This window comes from Cucurbita moschata, unplaced genomic scaffold (genome assembly GCF_002738365.1).
Source record: "Cucurbita moschata cultivar Rifu unplaced genomic scaffold, Cmos_1.0 Cmo_Scf00003, whole genome shotgun sequence".
NCBI classification, from domain to species: domain Eukaryota; kingdom Viridiplantae; phylum Streptophyta; class Magnoliopsida; order Cucurbitales; family Cucurbitaceae; genus Cucurbita; species Cucurbita moschata.
In genome coordinates, this window is record NW_019268519.1 from 440,739 (window position 1) to 454,298 (window position 13,560).

At 36.2% G+C, this 13,560-nt stretch overlaps 4 protein-coding genes across 5 annotated transcripts in view; 3 read left to right on the forward strand and 1 right to left on the reverse strand.

Annotated features, from left to right (window-relative positions):
- The first annotated feature begins 923 nt into the window (after positions 1-923).
- On the forward strand, positions 924-3,309 carry LOC111435275 (diphthine methyltransferase). Its single transcript, XM_023072712.1, has 2 exons — positions 924-1,574; positions 2,323-3,309. The coding sequence occupies exons 1-2, from the start codon at positions 1,208-1,210 to the stop codon at positions 3,033-3,035; spliced, it is 1,080 nt and encodes a 359-aa protein (XP_022928480.1). The 5' UTR covers positions 924-1,207; the 3' UTR covers positions 3,036-3,309.
- A 696-nt stretch (positions 3,310-4,005) lies between these two features.
- Positions 4,006-9,292, forward strand: LOC111435249. The gene is made up of 5 exons (XM_023072674.1): positions 4,006-6,097; positions 6,590-7,585; positions 8,008-8,233; positions 8,381-8,523; positions 8,801-9,292. Exons 1-5 carry the CDS (start codon positions 4,394-4,396, stop codon positions 9,080-9,082), a joined length of 3,351 nt encoding a protein of 1,116 aa, XP_022928442.1. The 5' UTR covers positions 4,006-4,393; the 3' UTR covers positions 9,083-9,292.
- Positions 9,293-9,763: 471 nt separating this feature from the next.
- On the reverse strand, positions 9,764-11,641 carry LOC111433656 (transcription factor MYB98-like). Its single transcript, XM_023070777.1, has 3 exons — positions 11,076-11,641; positions 10,821-10,974; positions 9,764-10,446 (listed from the first exon to the last, which is right to left on the reverse strand). Exons 1-3 carry the CDS (start codon positions 11,639-11,641, stop codon positions 9,793-9,795), a joined length of 1,374 nt encoding a protein of 457 aa, XP_022926545.1. The 3' UTR covers positions 9,764-9,792.
- An 832-nt stretch (positions 11,642-12,473) lies between these two features.
- LOC111435229 (serine/threonine-protein kinase ATM) overlaps positions 12,474-13,560 on the forward strand; it is a 52,493-nt gene continuing 51,406 nt past the window's right edge. For both annotated transcript variants that reach the window (XM_023072641.1, XM_023072649.1), the window contains exons 1-3: positions 12,474-12,762; positions 13,090-13,198; positions 13,291-13,434. In XM_023072641.1, the coding sequence (XP_022928409.1) occupies positions 12,694-12,762; positions 13,090-13,198; positions 13,291-13,434 (322 nt within the window). In that variant the 5' untranslated portion in view covers positions 12,474-12,693. The remainder of the gene's footprint in view (positions 12,763-13,089; positions 13,199-13,290; positions 13,435-13,560) is intronic.

Below are 13,560 nucleotides of genomic sequence, written 5' to 3' on the forward strand. Positions count from 1 at the left end.
CATTCGTGGATTTGAACGCCTACCCCGTGTTCTAAATCCTCTGTTTTCTCACCATCAACAATTTTGTCATTCAAATTAAATTGACTACACGGGATGATTTAATCTTTAGCTACTCTTTTTGTTTTGTTGTACCAAATTTTACAACTTCATTAAGATGATTTGACGTGACCATGTTTTATATTGGCATTTACCAGATGAGCTATAGTGGCATGTACCCTCCTTTCTTTCCATTTTATTATAAATTTAAATTCAAACTATTTAATAACTAATAAAAATTTAAATGCCCCCAAACTATTCATAATTTAAGACTTAAATAAATAAATAAACGGCCGGAGATTATTTTTAAAAATCTTTAGTTCCTCCTTTATTCTGAATTAAAAAAAGGTTAAATACTAATTGCAGTACAGAATTGGAAGGGTATAATTGTCAAAATATGGCTAATTTGATTTATAAATTAATAATTTGTCACTTTAACTTATAAGCTAAATTATTTATTAAAAATAAATTAAGATTTTTGGTTCTTATTTTAAAATTACTTTTATTATTTTAGAAGTTGCAATATTATTGTTTGAATTTTTATAAATATTTCAAAATTATTCTTATATTATAAATTCATTAAATTTTTAGATGAAAAATAGACATTATGATGATTATTTTCATCAAGTGTGAAAGAATAATATTTAAATATGTCCAACTTTTTATTTGGTTAATATTATAAAGTTATTTTTGAGGTATTTATAAAAAGGTAAAGATTAATGAGAATATAATATTTTTTTGAAATAATTTAAAAATTAAGAGATTAGTTTTTATAATTTAGCCCAACAGATATGATCCATCAAAAGAGATTCAGCCCATGTTCTTATTGGAGCGGACCTTTATTAGGGCTTTACGATACGAGCATCGAATCACAAGATCCTGGCCCATGTTACATTTCACCTTCAGAAAGGTTGTTTGATGTTAGAGGCCGAACAAGATGAACCAGTAAGCTGTAGCGAAAATTTTGGATGCTCGCTCCACTTGAGCTGCGTTTTTTTCCATCAATCCCAGAAAGAAAAAGAGCGCTACTTCGATTTCGTCTAGCTTTGCTCTTCTGTTTTAATCTTGTATGACTTTAGATTGCGTTTCTTGAAGCTTAGGTCGTGTAGTGTGTTTTTTTTTTTTTTTTGGTTCTGGCACAGGAGGTGTTCGACGAAATTCCTCACTGGGAATGAGTAGTTTTTCTCCTAACAAAACTTTGTATTGCGATTCAGGAATGGACGTTGCTCACTGTACTCTAGACGGCAATGCCGACGCAGTGGAATTTTGCCCGCACAGTTCATTTAGTAATGTTCTTGCGGCTTCCACTTATACACTACTAGAGGGTGATCAGCCCAGTCGATCTGGAAGCCTATCAATCTTCAATGTCAATGCGGATAATTGCTCTTTGGAGCTGCTTCATCGCGTGGACACGGCTGGGATCTTTGATATAAAGTGGAGCCCTGTTGGTCCAACCGCTAGTCCTCTGCTTGCTCAAGCGGATGCTGATGGTTGTATCAGAGTTCATGCCCTCGAGCACTCTTCAAATGGTGGAGAAGGTATGGAAACGAGAAGCTTTTTCTGTCTTACTTTCTGGAAACACGTGGGATGAAGATGCTAAATGTGATAGATTCTATATGCTATTTGAGATTGAATTAAGTATAACATAGACTTTCAAGCCTTACCATGCATCTAAACCTCCTTGTTGCCCCGTGAAGATTATTTTAGAATATTTGTAATCATACCCTCGATTGTTGCGTATTAATATAGCTAGATTGTTGGACTTCTTAATGAGTGTTTTAAGTGGTTCGTGACTTCGTGAGCTCATGAAGTTTCATCAAGTATTAACTGCAAGATGGGTATTAATTCTCATGGGGTTCTAGGAAAGAGTCTATGAAGGAAATGGGTTATGGTTTCTACACTAACTAAACCTAGTCCCGTTTTCTTACACCCAACTTGGCAAAGAGAGTTCTTAAGTTATGGGTATCGTTTAGTTGAAGAAAATCCTTGCCACTACACGTTAACGATTATGTATGTAGATTAGATTTGTTTCTCTTTCATTCTCGATTCTACCCTTTCAATTTGCATGATTACGTGACTTTCAACTTTAGGTGGAAGTAGAAAGCTTCCAAGTTTTCGCCTCTTTTACCAAAAATTTGAAGTTTTTATTGGTTTTCTTTCCAACATATTTATTTATTTATTCTTCTTGTTTTTTTTAGTTCAACATGGGTGGTGAGACAATTTGAACGTCTCGTTAACCGGTTTAGTTATGTTTAAGTTGGTATCTATCTTTTCACCGTAGCACAGGACAATATTTAAAAGAGAGATGTGGCAGCAAAATCTCTTCCTCTATGTGTCTTTGCCTGGACTGGAACCCTTCGGCCACGTCCATCTCTGTGGGGCATTCAGATGGTTCCATCTCAATACTCTCTGCAGGAGAGTCCCATTTGGAAGTCCAAAACCAATGGGAAGCTCACGAATTTGAGCTCTGGGCAACATCTTTTGACACTCACCAACCTCATTTAGTATATACTGGCTCAGATGACTGCAAATTCAGCTGTTGGGATTTGCGAGACACTCCCACCAAAGCATTTCACAACACCAAAGCTCACAAAATGGGTGTTTGTTGCATCGCCAAATGCCCCAATGACCCTTACAAACTGCTCACTGGCAGCTACGACGAGCACCTGAGAGTATGGGACATAAGATCAATCTCAAAGCCCACAAATGAAACTTCAATTTGCTTGGGCGGCGGCGTTTGGAGAATCAAGCCCCACCCTTCAGTTTTTGACGTTGTTCTGGCGGCTTGTATGCACAATGGATTTGCAATTGTTAGAGTCAAAGACGATGATACTGCAGAAGTGGTTGAAACTTATGACAAGCACAGCTCTCTTGCTTACGGAGCTGACTGGCAAAGAGGAGATTCGTCTCATGAAGACAAAAGGAAAAGGTACGCTGTTGCAACTTGTTCGTTTTATGATCGGCTTCTCCGGATATGGATTCCAGAAACTGACATATGAGGTCACTCATGTTACTTGATGATGCTTTATGGCACGTGTTTAATTCTTACGGGACTCATGTTGGTTTCCTTGATAGTTAAAATCTTATTGTGATCAATATTGAAGAATTCTTCCAATAATCTTGCAAGTACTTTTAATATGTTTACGAGCGATTTTATATCTCGTACACGTTTCTGGTGTAGAAGTTAGACATTGTTCTTTTCCCTTTTATGGAGATTTTAGTAGGGATGGAGAAAGAGTTCAAGCTCGAAATTAAATTGAACCGTCCTTAATTTCCTTTGTTACACATACAATGAACACATGTATTTTGGCTCGATTTCGAATGATATATTGATGAACCTAAGATTTATAGAGAGTTTTTTTTTTTTAATAAACATTTTTTAATACCAAAGACTTAAGGTTATGGTAGTATTAGTTTATTGAGACGGAAATTAAAACTATATTTTAATTAATATATGTTCATAATATTTTGTACTTTTAATTAATATGTGGAAATTAAAACTAAATTTTTGTGATACAAAAATTGTGCCTCCTATTTATATGAGTTTATTTTATACATTAAATTAAAATTTGCAACTTAATTTTATTTATTTATTTAAATTACATTTGATTTAATTTCTTTTTTTAAATAAAGTTGTTGAAGCATAAATAATTAAAATTTTTGTAGAATTAAATAAAATTTTAATACATATATGTATTATAATTATATTCTAGAAAAAATATTTTTAAAATTTTAATATAAATTCTAATTGGATTAATTCCAAACTAATTCTAGAATAAAACATGAACCAACTCATTTATATGAAAAGTTTGATCGGATCTCACCGGTCTTTTCAACACCCCTATCCACAACATTGGAGGAAAAAACCGTTGACCAGGACTATTTTGTCTCCACTCGGCTATTCTATTTTTATTTTATTTTATTTTTATTTTTGAACAGCCCCGAAAAGAAAAGAAAAGAAGAAAAAAAAAAGCTGTATTTTCTGAGCGACGTATCCGACCTTACAAAACTAAAAATTCTTCTCTCCCGGTTCCCGTTATTCGGAACCCCTCTCTTGCCGCCAGCACCAAAGCCTCACTCAATTTCGATTCTTTGGATGATCTTTCATCGTCTTTTGCACTCGTCGAAGTTGAATCAAACTTTTCTTGAATCCCTTGATTCCAGTATTGGCGATTATCATCCAAATATTAGGTTCGGCTTCAAATTGTATTGGCAGTCTTGATTTTAACGAGCGTGATACAGTTAATCGGGGGTTTTCTTTGTTAATTTTCGTAGGGATTTTAGTTTTTAGATTTTGTTCTTTCTATGTTATCGTATTTGTGTCTATAGTTCTTTTTCTTCATTTTAATGGTTACCAATGATCAATGGAGACGCTCCTTATGAGGCCTTTTTGAAAGTCGCCTCTTCCGATCCGTTGGATTCGTCGTCACATTGGCGTATCCAGAATGTCGATTGTTGCTCTGTTGCTTCACCAGTTTCTTCGAGGTATTCATCCTGCGGAGATTCCGAGTTCGAGAGGTATAGCAGCGCGAACTCGGCAATGGGAACGCCAAGTATGCGTAGCACAATTACAGTATTCAACGACTGTGATTCTGAATTTGGGTATACGAGGAGCTTTGGGTTCTATGATGATGGCGGCCTGGAGAACTTCAGTTTGGGTGGAGGGAGTGAGAGGAATTCGCTGGATACAAATGTACTAAGCTATAGAAAGATAGAACTGCGTGATGAAGTCACTTGTGAAGAGCCGAGTGTGAAGTATAGGTCTAGTGGGTCGAATTTGTATGGAACGGATGAGCTTATGGATTCAGTTGAAGCTGATGGGGAAATTTTGTGTTGGAAGGTTGATAGCACATCGGATTTATTAAGTGGCGTAGATGTGACTAATCGATCGGTGAAGGTCGAGAGCAGCAGAGATGTAAAGGAAGGCTTCATTATGGGGAAAGAAGCCAGTGAACTGGAAACGGGGGTGGATACTGTTCTTCGAGAAGTAACAAACGAAGAAATTCACGTGCGATGTTTAGAAGGAAGTACGGTTGAGAATGGTATGAGATTAGAACAGAAGTTTGAAGAAGGGCTTCTACCTTGCACGGTTGAGAAAGAATTTGACAGTGAATTGGATATGGGAGATGATAGATCCCAGAATGAGCATTCAGAGAGTGAGGATTCAATGTATAATTTTTTATCAGAAGGTGATCACAAGGATGAAACTTTCCTGCTTAATAATGCACGCTTTCTCCCAGAAACTGACATGGTGAATGAAAATCCATTGCTTATCAATTCATCTGTAGCTTTTGGTTCCGATGATTGGAATGATTTTGAGTGTGAAACTCAGAGATTCGCTAAGAATTCGACTGATGACGCATTTGAGGAAAGGAAACAGCCCAATATGAATTCCTTTTATCAGGCTGTAAATGGTGCTCCTGTTGGTAGCAAAACAACGAGAGACGATGGGACAAAGCCGCTCTTAGCCAGCAAAGAAGATCAAGTTAGCAGAAATTTTCTGAAGAAAGTTGCCAGTAGTTTTGGGGATTGTATGATTGTGCCAACTGTTGAACGACCGAAGGAAATTATTCCAGTGAGGGACATTCCTGTGGCCATCTGTCAAGTCCAGCCTGCTGATGAGTTGGAGGAAATCACAAAGAGTACTTTTTTAACTGAAGCTGATTCCTCATACGGTGTTGAATTAGATCACGATACGAAGGATATATTTGTTGTTAATAATCAAGCCGGAGATGCTGATAAAACTGCATGTAGTAGTGAAAGTCTTGTTACCAATATTACTGGAGCTGGTACCGGAGGGGAGAAATTTACGTTGAATCAGCACATGTGCGCAGTTGATGGTAACTTCATAAGGCAGCCTCAACCTCTAGAAATCGAGGATAACTGTGGAATGGTAAATCAAGGCTTAGATAGCCAAGGACTTGGAAATTTGAAGGCAAAATTGGACCCTCTTGGAGATATTTTAACTAATCAACTTTCTACTCATGTTAGTGAATGTTGTGAGGATATGATACATTCCACTTCAATACCTGAATCAAAAGATCATCTTTTTCCAGTTGAGGTCAGTATAAGAATCTTTGTTTAATGATGCTTGGTTTATTTTTAACCTTCACTTCTTTCCTGCCTTGAAAATTGTCTCCAATTGTGTAAAATCTTAAATCACGGCCCAGTTATGGAAAAAAAAAAAACATTTCTGTTCCACAAATTCTCCCTCAGCTGCAAGATTATGTCCAATGAATCTTTAGAAATATTTTATAAACATTTTAAGACACGTACTAGTGCGTGAGAGGATAGAAGGACCGTAGTGCACTGGTAAAAAGTGGAGACTGTTAAATATAAGAGGAGCCATCAAACCAATGTATTTTACTTATTTTATCTGTTCATTCTATATTTCTTTTGCAATCGTATATCTGTTGTTTCTGCATTCATCCATCTCTTGTAAGTGTATGGTAATGTACATGTGCAATTAGTGTTAGTTTCGAAATGAATAGCCATCTTGTGGCACTGACATTCTTGCATTTTTTTTTTTATTATTATTATTATTTACTTGCAGTTGGAAAAACTTGAGCCAAATGATTTCTATGATGAGGTTGTTCATGAAATGGAAGAAATACTACTTGAATCGCGTGACTCTCCGAGGGCTAGATTTACTAATAGATATAAGATACCTCAGTCACTAACATCTTTACCATTAAGAGATGGAGGATCAACTGCATCTATTTCAGGCACCAACAGTTCTGATCCAGGTAACCCAGATAACTTGAAATTTGATGGGGTTGAAGTGATGGGGGCTAGACAAAAGAGAGGGGATGTATCATTCAGTGAAAGACTAGTTGGGGTGAAGGAGTACACTGTATACAAAATTAGAGTATGGAGTGGCAAGAGACAATGGGAGGTTGAACGCCGCTACCGAGATTTCTATTCTCTATATTGTCTGTTGAAATCATCATTTGCTGATCATGGCTGGAGTTTACCCTCTCCCTGGGCCTCTGTTGATAATAGATCAACAAAGTTATTTGGGAGTGCATCTCCGGATATAATTGCTGAAAGAAGTGTCTTAATTCAGGAGTGTCTATCTTCTATTCTTCATTCAAGATTTTCTTCAATAAATCCAAGTGCATTAATTTGGTTTTTGTCGCCTCAAGAATCAAACTCCAGTTCTCCTGCATCAGATACTGCAGTACCTCAATCATCTGCCATTGCAAGTGTGTCTAACGCACAAAAACTGTCCTCTTTAGGGAATTCCATATCACTTATTGTTGAAATTCGATCATACAAATCTACGAAGCAAATACTGGAGCTGCAGCATTATACGTGCGCTGGATGTTACAAACATTTTGATGATCAGAAAACTCTGATGAAAGGCTTTGTACAGAGTTTTGGATGGGGAAAACCACGAATCTGTGATTACACCTGTCAGATGTTCTGTTCTTCATGCCATACGAATGAGATGGCAGTCATACCAGCAAGAGTTTTACATCATTGGGACTTCACTAGGTACCCAGTTTCTCAGCTAGCTAAGTCCTACTTGGATGCCATTCATGATCAGGTATTTTATGCAGAAAAAATTTCCATCTATTCATTTCTAACTGTCCTTGTAGTTCTCTTTAGTTCATATAAAGTTGATAGGGAAGTATGAGTAATTGGGATCATCATAGTTTTAAATGGGAGCATCAGAGGAAAACTCTGTCGTACAGCCTTTGCACTGCAGAACAGAAAGTTATGTTGTGCTGGGTGAAGACTTCTATGCTACAAAAATAATCATTTATGATCTAGAGGGAGCTATATAATTTGCTATGATTTGTTCATTGCTTCTTTCTACTGCAATAAATGCTACTCACACTGTTCATTTTATTATAGTCAACGGCATTTGGATATTTTAAAACTTGATTTGATGGTTGGCTAGTTGGGTATAAATTCTATTAAATGATAGCGAGTATTTCTTAAATCTTCTTGAACTTTCTTTGGCAGCCCATGCTATGTGTCAGTGCGATTAATCCTTCTCTCTTCTCAAAGGTCCCAGCTTTGCTTCATGTTATGGGTGTGAGGAAAAAAATAGGACATATGATTTCATATGTTCGCTGCCCATTTCGTTTGTCAATTAACCGAGGACTTGGATTCCGTAGATATCTCGTCGAAAGCAATGATTTTTTTGCCCTTAGAGACCTTGTTGATCTTTCTAAAGGAGCATTTGCAGGTTAGCTTTTAACTTTAGTTATGCCAGGTTTGGTTTAACGTTGTTGTGTCGTGTTGTGTTGTGTTGTGTCATGTCTTGTTCGTGGTTATTCCCGTTTATCCGTCTTAACACCTTTCTTTTCGCTGTATGCTTAAATTGTTCTTGCAGCATTACCTACACTTCTGGAGACTCTCTCGAGGAAAATCTTGGAGCACATAGAGGAGAAATGCCTTGTATGCTGTGATGCTGGTGTTTCGTGTGGTGCTCGACAAGCATGTAGTGCCCCATTGTCTCTCATCTTCCCTTTTCAGGTAAACATCTCAACAAATACCCCCTCCAATCTAACCAAATATTTTAAGAAAAAAAGAACTACGCTGAATTTGCTTATGTTAGTTATGATTTGAGTACTTTATACTGCAATGTCTTGTTTTAGCACCACTTTATGTCTTGGGTCATCGCTTATCGAACATTTCTTTAAAATAGCTTCGTGTCAATGGGGATGCATTACATGTGCCATTCGGATCTAAGTGCTTTGTTATTTAGCTTTGAAAGCAAGAATCTATGAGCCTTTCTGTTTAAAACCTTCAGGAAACTGAGATGGAGAGATGTGAATCCTGTGAAACTTTATTCCATAAACGTTGCTTTGCAAAGCTCACAACATGTCACTGTGGGGTACGCCTTAGAGTTGATGATGAGACCGGAAGGCTCCCAAGGACGGATGCTGAGGAGAATGGAGCCGTCAAATCAACTTCCATTTCGCCTCTGAGATCTCTATCAGCCCTATTTGCAAAATCAAATCAAACAACAAAAGATCATAAAGGCGGTGAGAATATCATGTTGATGGGTTCTCTTCCTTCCAGCTCCCTCTGACTGATCACTTGTGCCTATTTTTGTGTATCAGTTCCCATATATTTTCTTTTATAGCTCCAATGCTCATTTCTCAAATCTGTTGGATGTGTATGGTGAAAAGATAAACCCGTTTGCTAATCAATGAGATGTATATTGTAGCAATTTTCTAGGTGATTAGTTAGTATGTCATTTGTACATTCATAGATTCTTTTATGTGTTTCCTTTCTCACTCTTTCACTATTTATTTATTTATTTATCAAGAAATATAATTAAATGATCGAGAGAGTAATTTACTTTCCAGAGAGGAATAGCAGACAAACCAATAACACTAAAAGGGTTTGAAATTTGTTTCATTTTAGTTTTTATATTTTAAGATGTTCTAGTGAGTTCTTACCGACCATTCCTTATAAGAGTGTAGAAACTTCTCTCTAATAGATTTGTGTTTAAAGCTGTGAAGGCTATATGTAACGGGCTAAAACGGACAATATTTGCTAGTAATGAGTTTCGAGTTGTTACAAATGGTATTAGAGTTAGACATCGGGCGGTACGGTCGAACAATATCTGCTAGTAGTGATATCTGGCTCTTACATTGTATCCCATAAATAAAAGAACATGAATGTCCAAAAAATATATTTGAAAAAGAAAAAAGGTTGTATTGTTTAAATGCTTTTCTTACACGTCTATCAAGTGCAAGCGAGCAACATGCACATGCATGTACATGCAAATTTGGCTCATCTCATCTTGTTAACTTCATTCACTTGACTCATCATTTCTACTAAATCAAGTTCTTTTGTTACTTCAAACTCCATCGCTGCCGCCGTTTTCACTGGAGCACAATTCTGCAATTTCTCCATTTCAACATTGCTTCTCTGATGAAACTCAACTAATTCTTCATTGCCGTGATATCTTTTCCGTTCATAATTATTGGCATCGTCAGCGGAGGCGGCAGCTATATTCTCCATGAGCGTGTCGATGCTACATCCTTCTCGAAAGAAATTATCGTCGAGGTAAAACTCTGCTTCGTCCTTTAAATCGGAATTCGGAACCGTCCAGTCATTAGGGCAAAAATTAGCGGTTTGTGGTTGACGATGATGACGATCGGCCAATTTCGATTTTGATTTGGTATCGTTTGGGCAAATTTTCTTCTGGTGGCGAGTTGTGTTGGAATCCAGGCTCTTTATGTAGTCCTGCAGAAGAGAGCACCTTGGATATTTGGATCTACATTTTCGTTTCGAATATTGCCTTCTTTTGGTTGCATTCCAGTGGTTCTTTATTGAATTTTCAGTTCTTCCTGGTAATCTCTTTGCAATTTCTGCCCATTTGTTCCCTATTTCTGCATGTGCTTCAATTAAAACTCTGTCCTCTTCTTCACTCCATGTGTCCTTCTGCATTCATTTTCAATCAATTTTGTTTAGTAAAAATGTGATTCATTTGCTAACATGAATGAATATAGCTCTCACTTGTTAAATTATCTACTCAAGTTGTCTAAAAATTAGAAGTTAAATACAGTTTTAGCTTCTTAGATCTGAACTTTGTTATGATTTCGTTTATTAGCTAATCATCAATTCTTAGACCAAAATAGTATGAACCAGATAGGTATCTATATGTAGAGATCGAACTAAATAGAAACAGAATTCAAATCTTAGTTAAACAATTTAGATACTAGAGCCTAGGATCACTTGTGAAACAGCAACTAATCAAAACTTGGTCCAAATGGAAATTAAGTTCAAATTGGATTCAAGTTTTTTGATCGAAATACCTTGATGTCAGGCCTGAGATGGTTGTGCCATCTCTCTCTGCATTGTTTGCCTATTCTCCCAGGCAACGTCTGTGCAATATGAGACCATTTTCTCGTTCCATATTGTTCAACCAACTGAACCAAAACCCTGTTTTTTTCAACACAAATATCAAATCAACCACATTATGTTTCAAAACAGATTTACAAAAGTTGAGATCTGTTGTACTGGCAGAACACTTAATTATTTTTCTTTGCTTTTTTCTCTGTAACTTTTACCTATCTTCTTCAACTGTCCACTGGCCTTTGATCACATTGGGCTTCTTTTGACCTTTAGAAGTTCTCAACAAAGATGAAAAATTCACATTCTTATTCATGGTCGCCTTTTGGAAATGGCCATTTCCTGAAGTAATGCACGAGACTTCATCAGGTACAAAGAAATTCACAGGTTTTACATCTGGGAAATCCAGTGGAATTGAATTTCTTTCCAACCCCATTACGTCAATTTGATTCATTTGATGAAAATTGTAGTAATCTCCTGAGCTTTGGAAGTTGTCCATTACTTGTCCACACCCACCATTTTGATCTGCACAAGCTTTATTAAGCTCATACAAATCCTCAACAGCAGTATTGCTGTTATTTGATGAACACCCATATGAATATGGATTGAAATGATCCAAACTGCACATGTTTTCGTCTTCGAGTATGGGATTCGACGATGAATCGAGGTGGTGAAATTCATGTAGATAATTACCTTTTGATGCAAGAAACTGAAATGAAAGTTCATCTTCCTTGCAGGCTTGATTGGAGCTGAGATTTTCTGTAAGATTCGACTCGACCTCCATGAGTACAGGAATGAAGAACTTGGGAGGAAATTTGAAATTGTCTCGTGTTTATCTGGTTTATATTGTGTATGTGTTAAGATGACAAGTTTTTATTGCGGAGGTTTCATTCTTTGTTCCTCTTAAATGAAATTTATTACTGTTAATTTCTTGGAGAATTGCAGAGATAAAATGTAATTTAATCAGACAATTTATTTTCCTTTAATCTTGGTGCATATATATTACTCTGTTTAATTTTTTTTTTAATTTTAATTAAACAAATGGAAAAATTGTTCAAACTTTTCAGCAATTTAAGCAGCTCCAATTAGTAACCGACCAAAATAAATTCTCTGATAATTACACCAACTTTTATGTTACATTTGGTCATATTGATTAGTACGACCCATTGACTTTAAGTGTTTGACCACAGGCCTTGAGTTCAAATTAATATTAATTTTATTTCATTTTTATTGACAACAATTTAGAAACATTATCATCTTACTGACATTTATATATATATAATTTTGTTTATATATTATATATATAACTAAACGGTCTATTTTCTTTTGAATATTTATTAGGTGGAAAAATAAATATTTAATAAAAACGAGTTATACCTTTTCGCTTGTTCTAAAATGTTGGATGACGGCTAGACTCGAGCAAAACTATAGTTTTTGTAATTTTAATCCTCATATTTTTTAATATTTAAATTTAGTTTACATATTTTTTAAAAAATTTTAAACAGATAAATGCAATTAATTTATTGTTAATTAATAAAAATGTGGTCTTTATTGACCTTTTTCACCTATAAATTTTAAAAAGTAAATTATTCGGTATCTCTACGGTAAATGTTATTTTACACCGTCGGTAGTCAGCACCGCGGTCTTCGTGCCGCCGAAACGTCTAAGCCTCGCGCCCTTTCACAGGTCATAGCCCCTTTCGTCTGCCAGACCATCCTTTTTCCCGCCATTCTAATGTCTTCAACCGATTCAATGCAATCACAGAAGTTCACCAGTTTGAGCTCTCCCATCCATTACTAACATCGGAGCATAGCAATCGGAGCAACGAACTCCGCCATGGTTACTTCCAGAGACGTCCAAGATATCGTTTCAAAGCTATCTTCGGTTAAAGCTAAAGCTCGCGAGGTAAGAAGCACTTTTCTTATACTTTCGACTTACTTTTCTTCTCGACTTTGTGAATATGTTTCGGAACTGTGTATTCCCAGCTCAAGACATGCACGATGCAAAAAGCTCTTAGAGTGCATCTCCTTTGGTTCTATGCTATTAGAAGTTTTATTTTATGTTTTCGCTGTACATTCAATCAATAGGGAGTTCGAAATATGCTGTGTATTATACTTCTTAGCATCCAGTTTTCACAATTTGCATCCTGAAAAATGTTCTAATATAGCCAGAAAGTTGCATCATCTAGTATATCAATATTCGGTTTTTCTTGTTATTTTCACTTGATTACAGGAAGGGATAAAGTTGTTGAATACATGGCTAGAGGGAGAAAAAGCGAATGATTTCTGTAAATTTATTGGACAGAGAACTGCTAAGCTAAAGCCAGAAGAAATTCCACCTCGTACGTTCAACGGTCCATTTGATTTGCATACGTTTAATTGTTATTTCTCAAACACCGTGTTAAAAGATTAATTATTTTTATTTTATCTTCAGCTGAAACATGGCCTTTCATCACAAAATTGTTGATCCAATGTGTGTCAATGGAGATATCTTCAAGCAAGCGGCGACTGCCTAAGTTAATATTTGCGAAGACACTGAGAGTTGTCGTTCAAAAAGCAGAAGACAATAAGTTTTCTGGTGAGTGATTGAAATATGTCATTATTGTAGCTTCTGTTGCGAACTTGCAAGCCTGTGGGGGGGGNGGGGGGGGGGGGGGATTCTGTAGGCGAGGTAATGTAGTAGGATTATTTTGGTTAATTAGAT

Coding starts and splice junctions, on each gene's coding strand:
- LOC111435249 (XM_023072674.1), top strand. CDS start 4,394: ATGATCAATGGAGACGCTCCTTATGAGGCCTTTTTGAAAGTCGCCTCT. Junction 8,234..8,380: donor TTCTAAAGGAGCATTTGCAG/GTTAGCTTTTAA, acceptor TTGTTCTTGCAG/CATTACCTACACTTCTGGAG. Junction 8,524..8,800: donor CTCTCATCTTCCCTTTTCAG/GTAAACATCTCA, acceptor TAAAACCTTCAG/GAAACTGAGATGGAGAGATG.
- LOC111435275 (XM_023072712.1), top strand. CDS start 1,208: ATGAGTAGTTTTTCTCCTAACAAAACTTTGTATTGCGATTCAGGAATG. Junction 1,575..2,322: donor CTCTTCAAATGGTGGAGAAG/GTATGGAAACGA, acceptor ACCGTAGCACAG/GACAATATTTAAAAGAGAGA.
- LOC111433656 (XM_023070777.1), bottom strand. CDS start 11,641: ATGGAGGTCGAGTCGAATCTTACAGAAAATCTCAGCTCCAATCAAGCC. Junction 10,975..11,075: donor TGGACAGTTGAAGAAGATAG/GTAAAAGTTACA, acceptor ATAATGTGGTTG/ATTTGATATTTGTGTTGAAA. Junction 10,447..10,820: donor ATCTCAGGCCTGACATCAAG/GTATTTCGATCA, acceptor AAATGAATGCAG/AAGGACACATGGAGTGAAGA.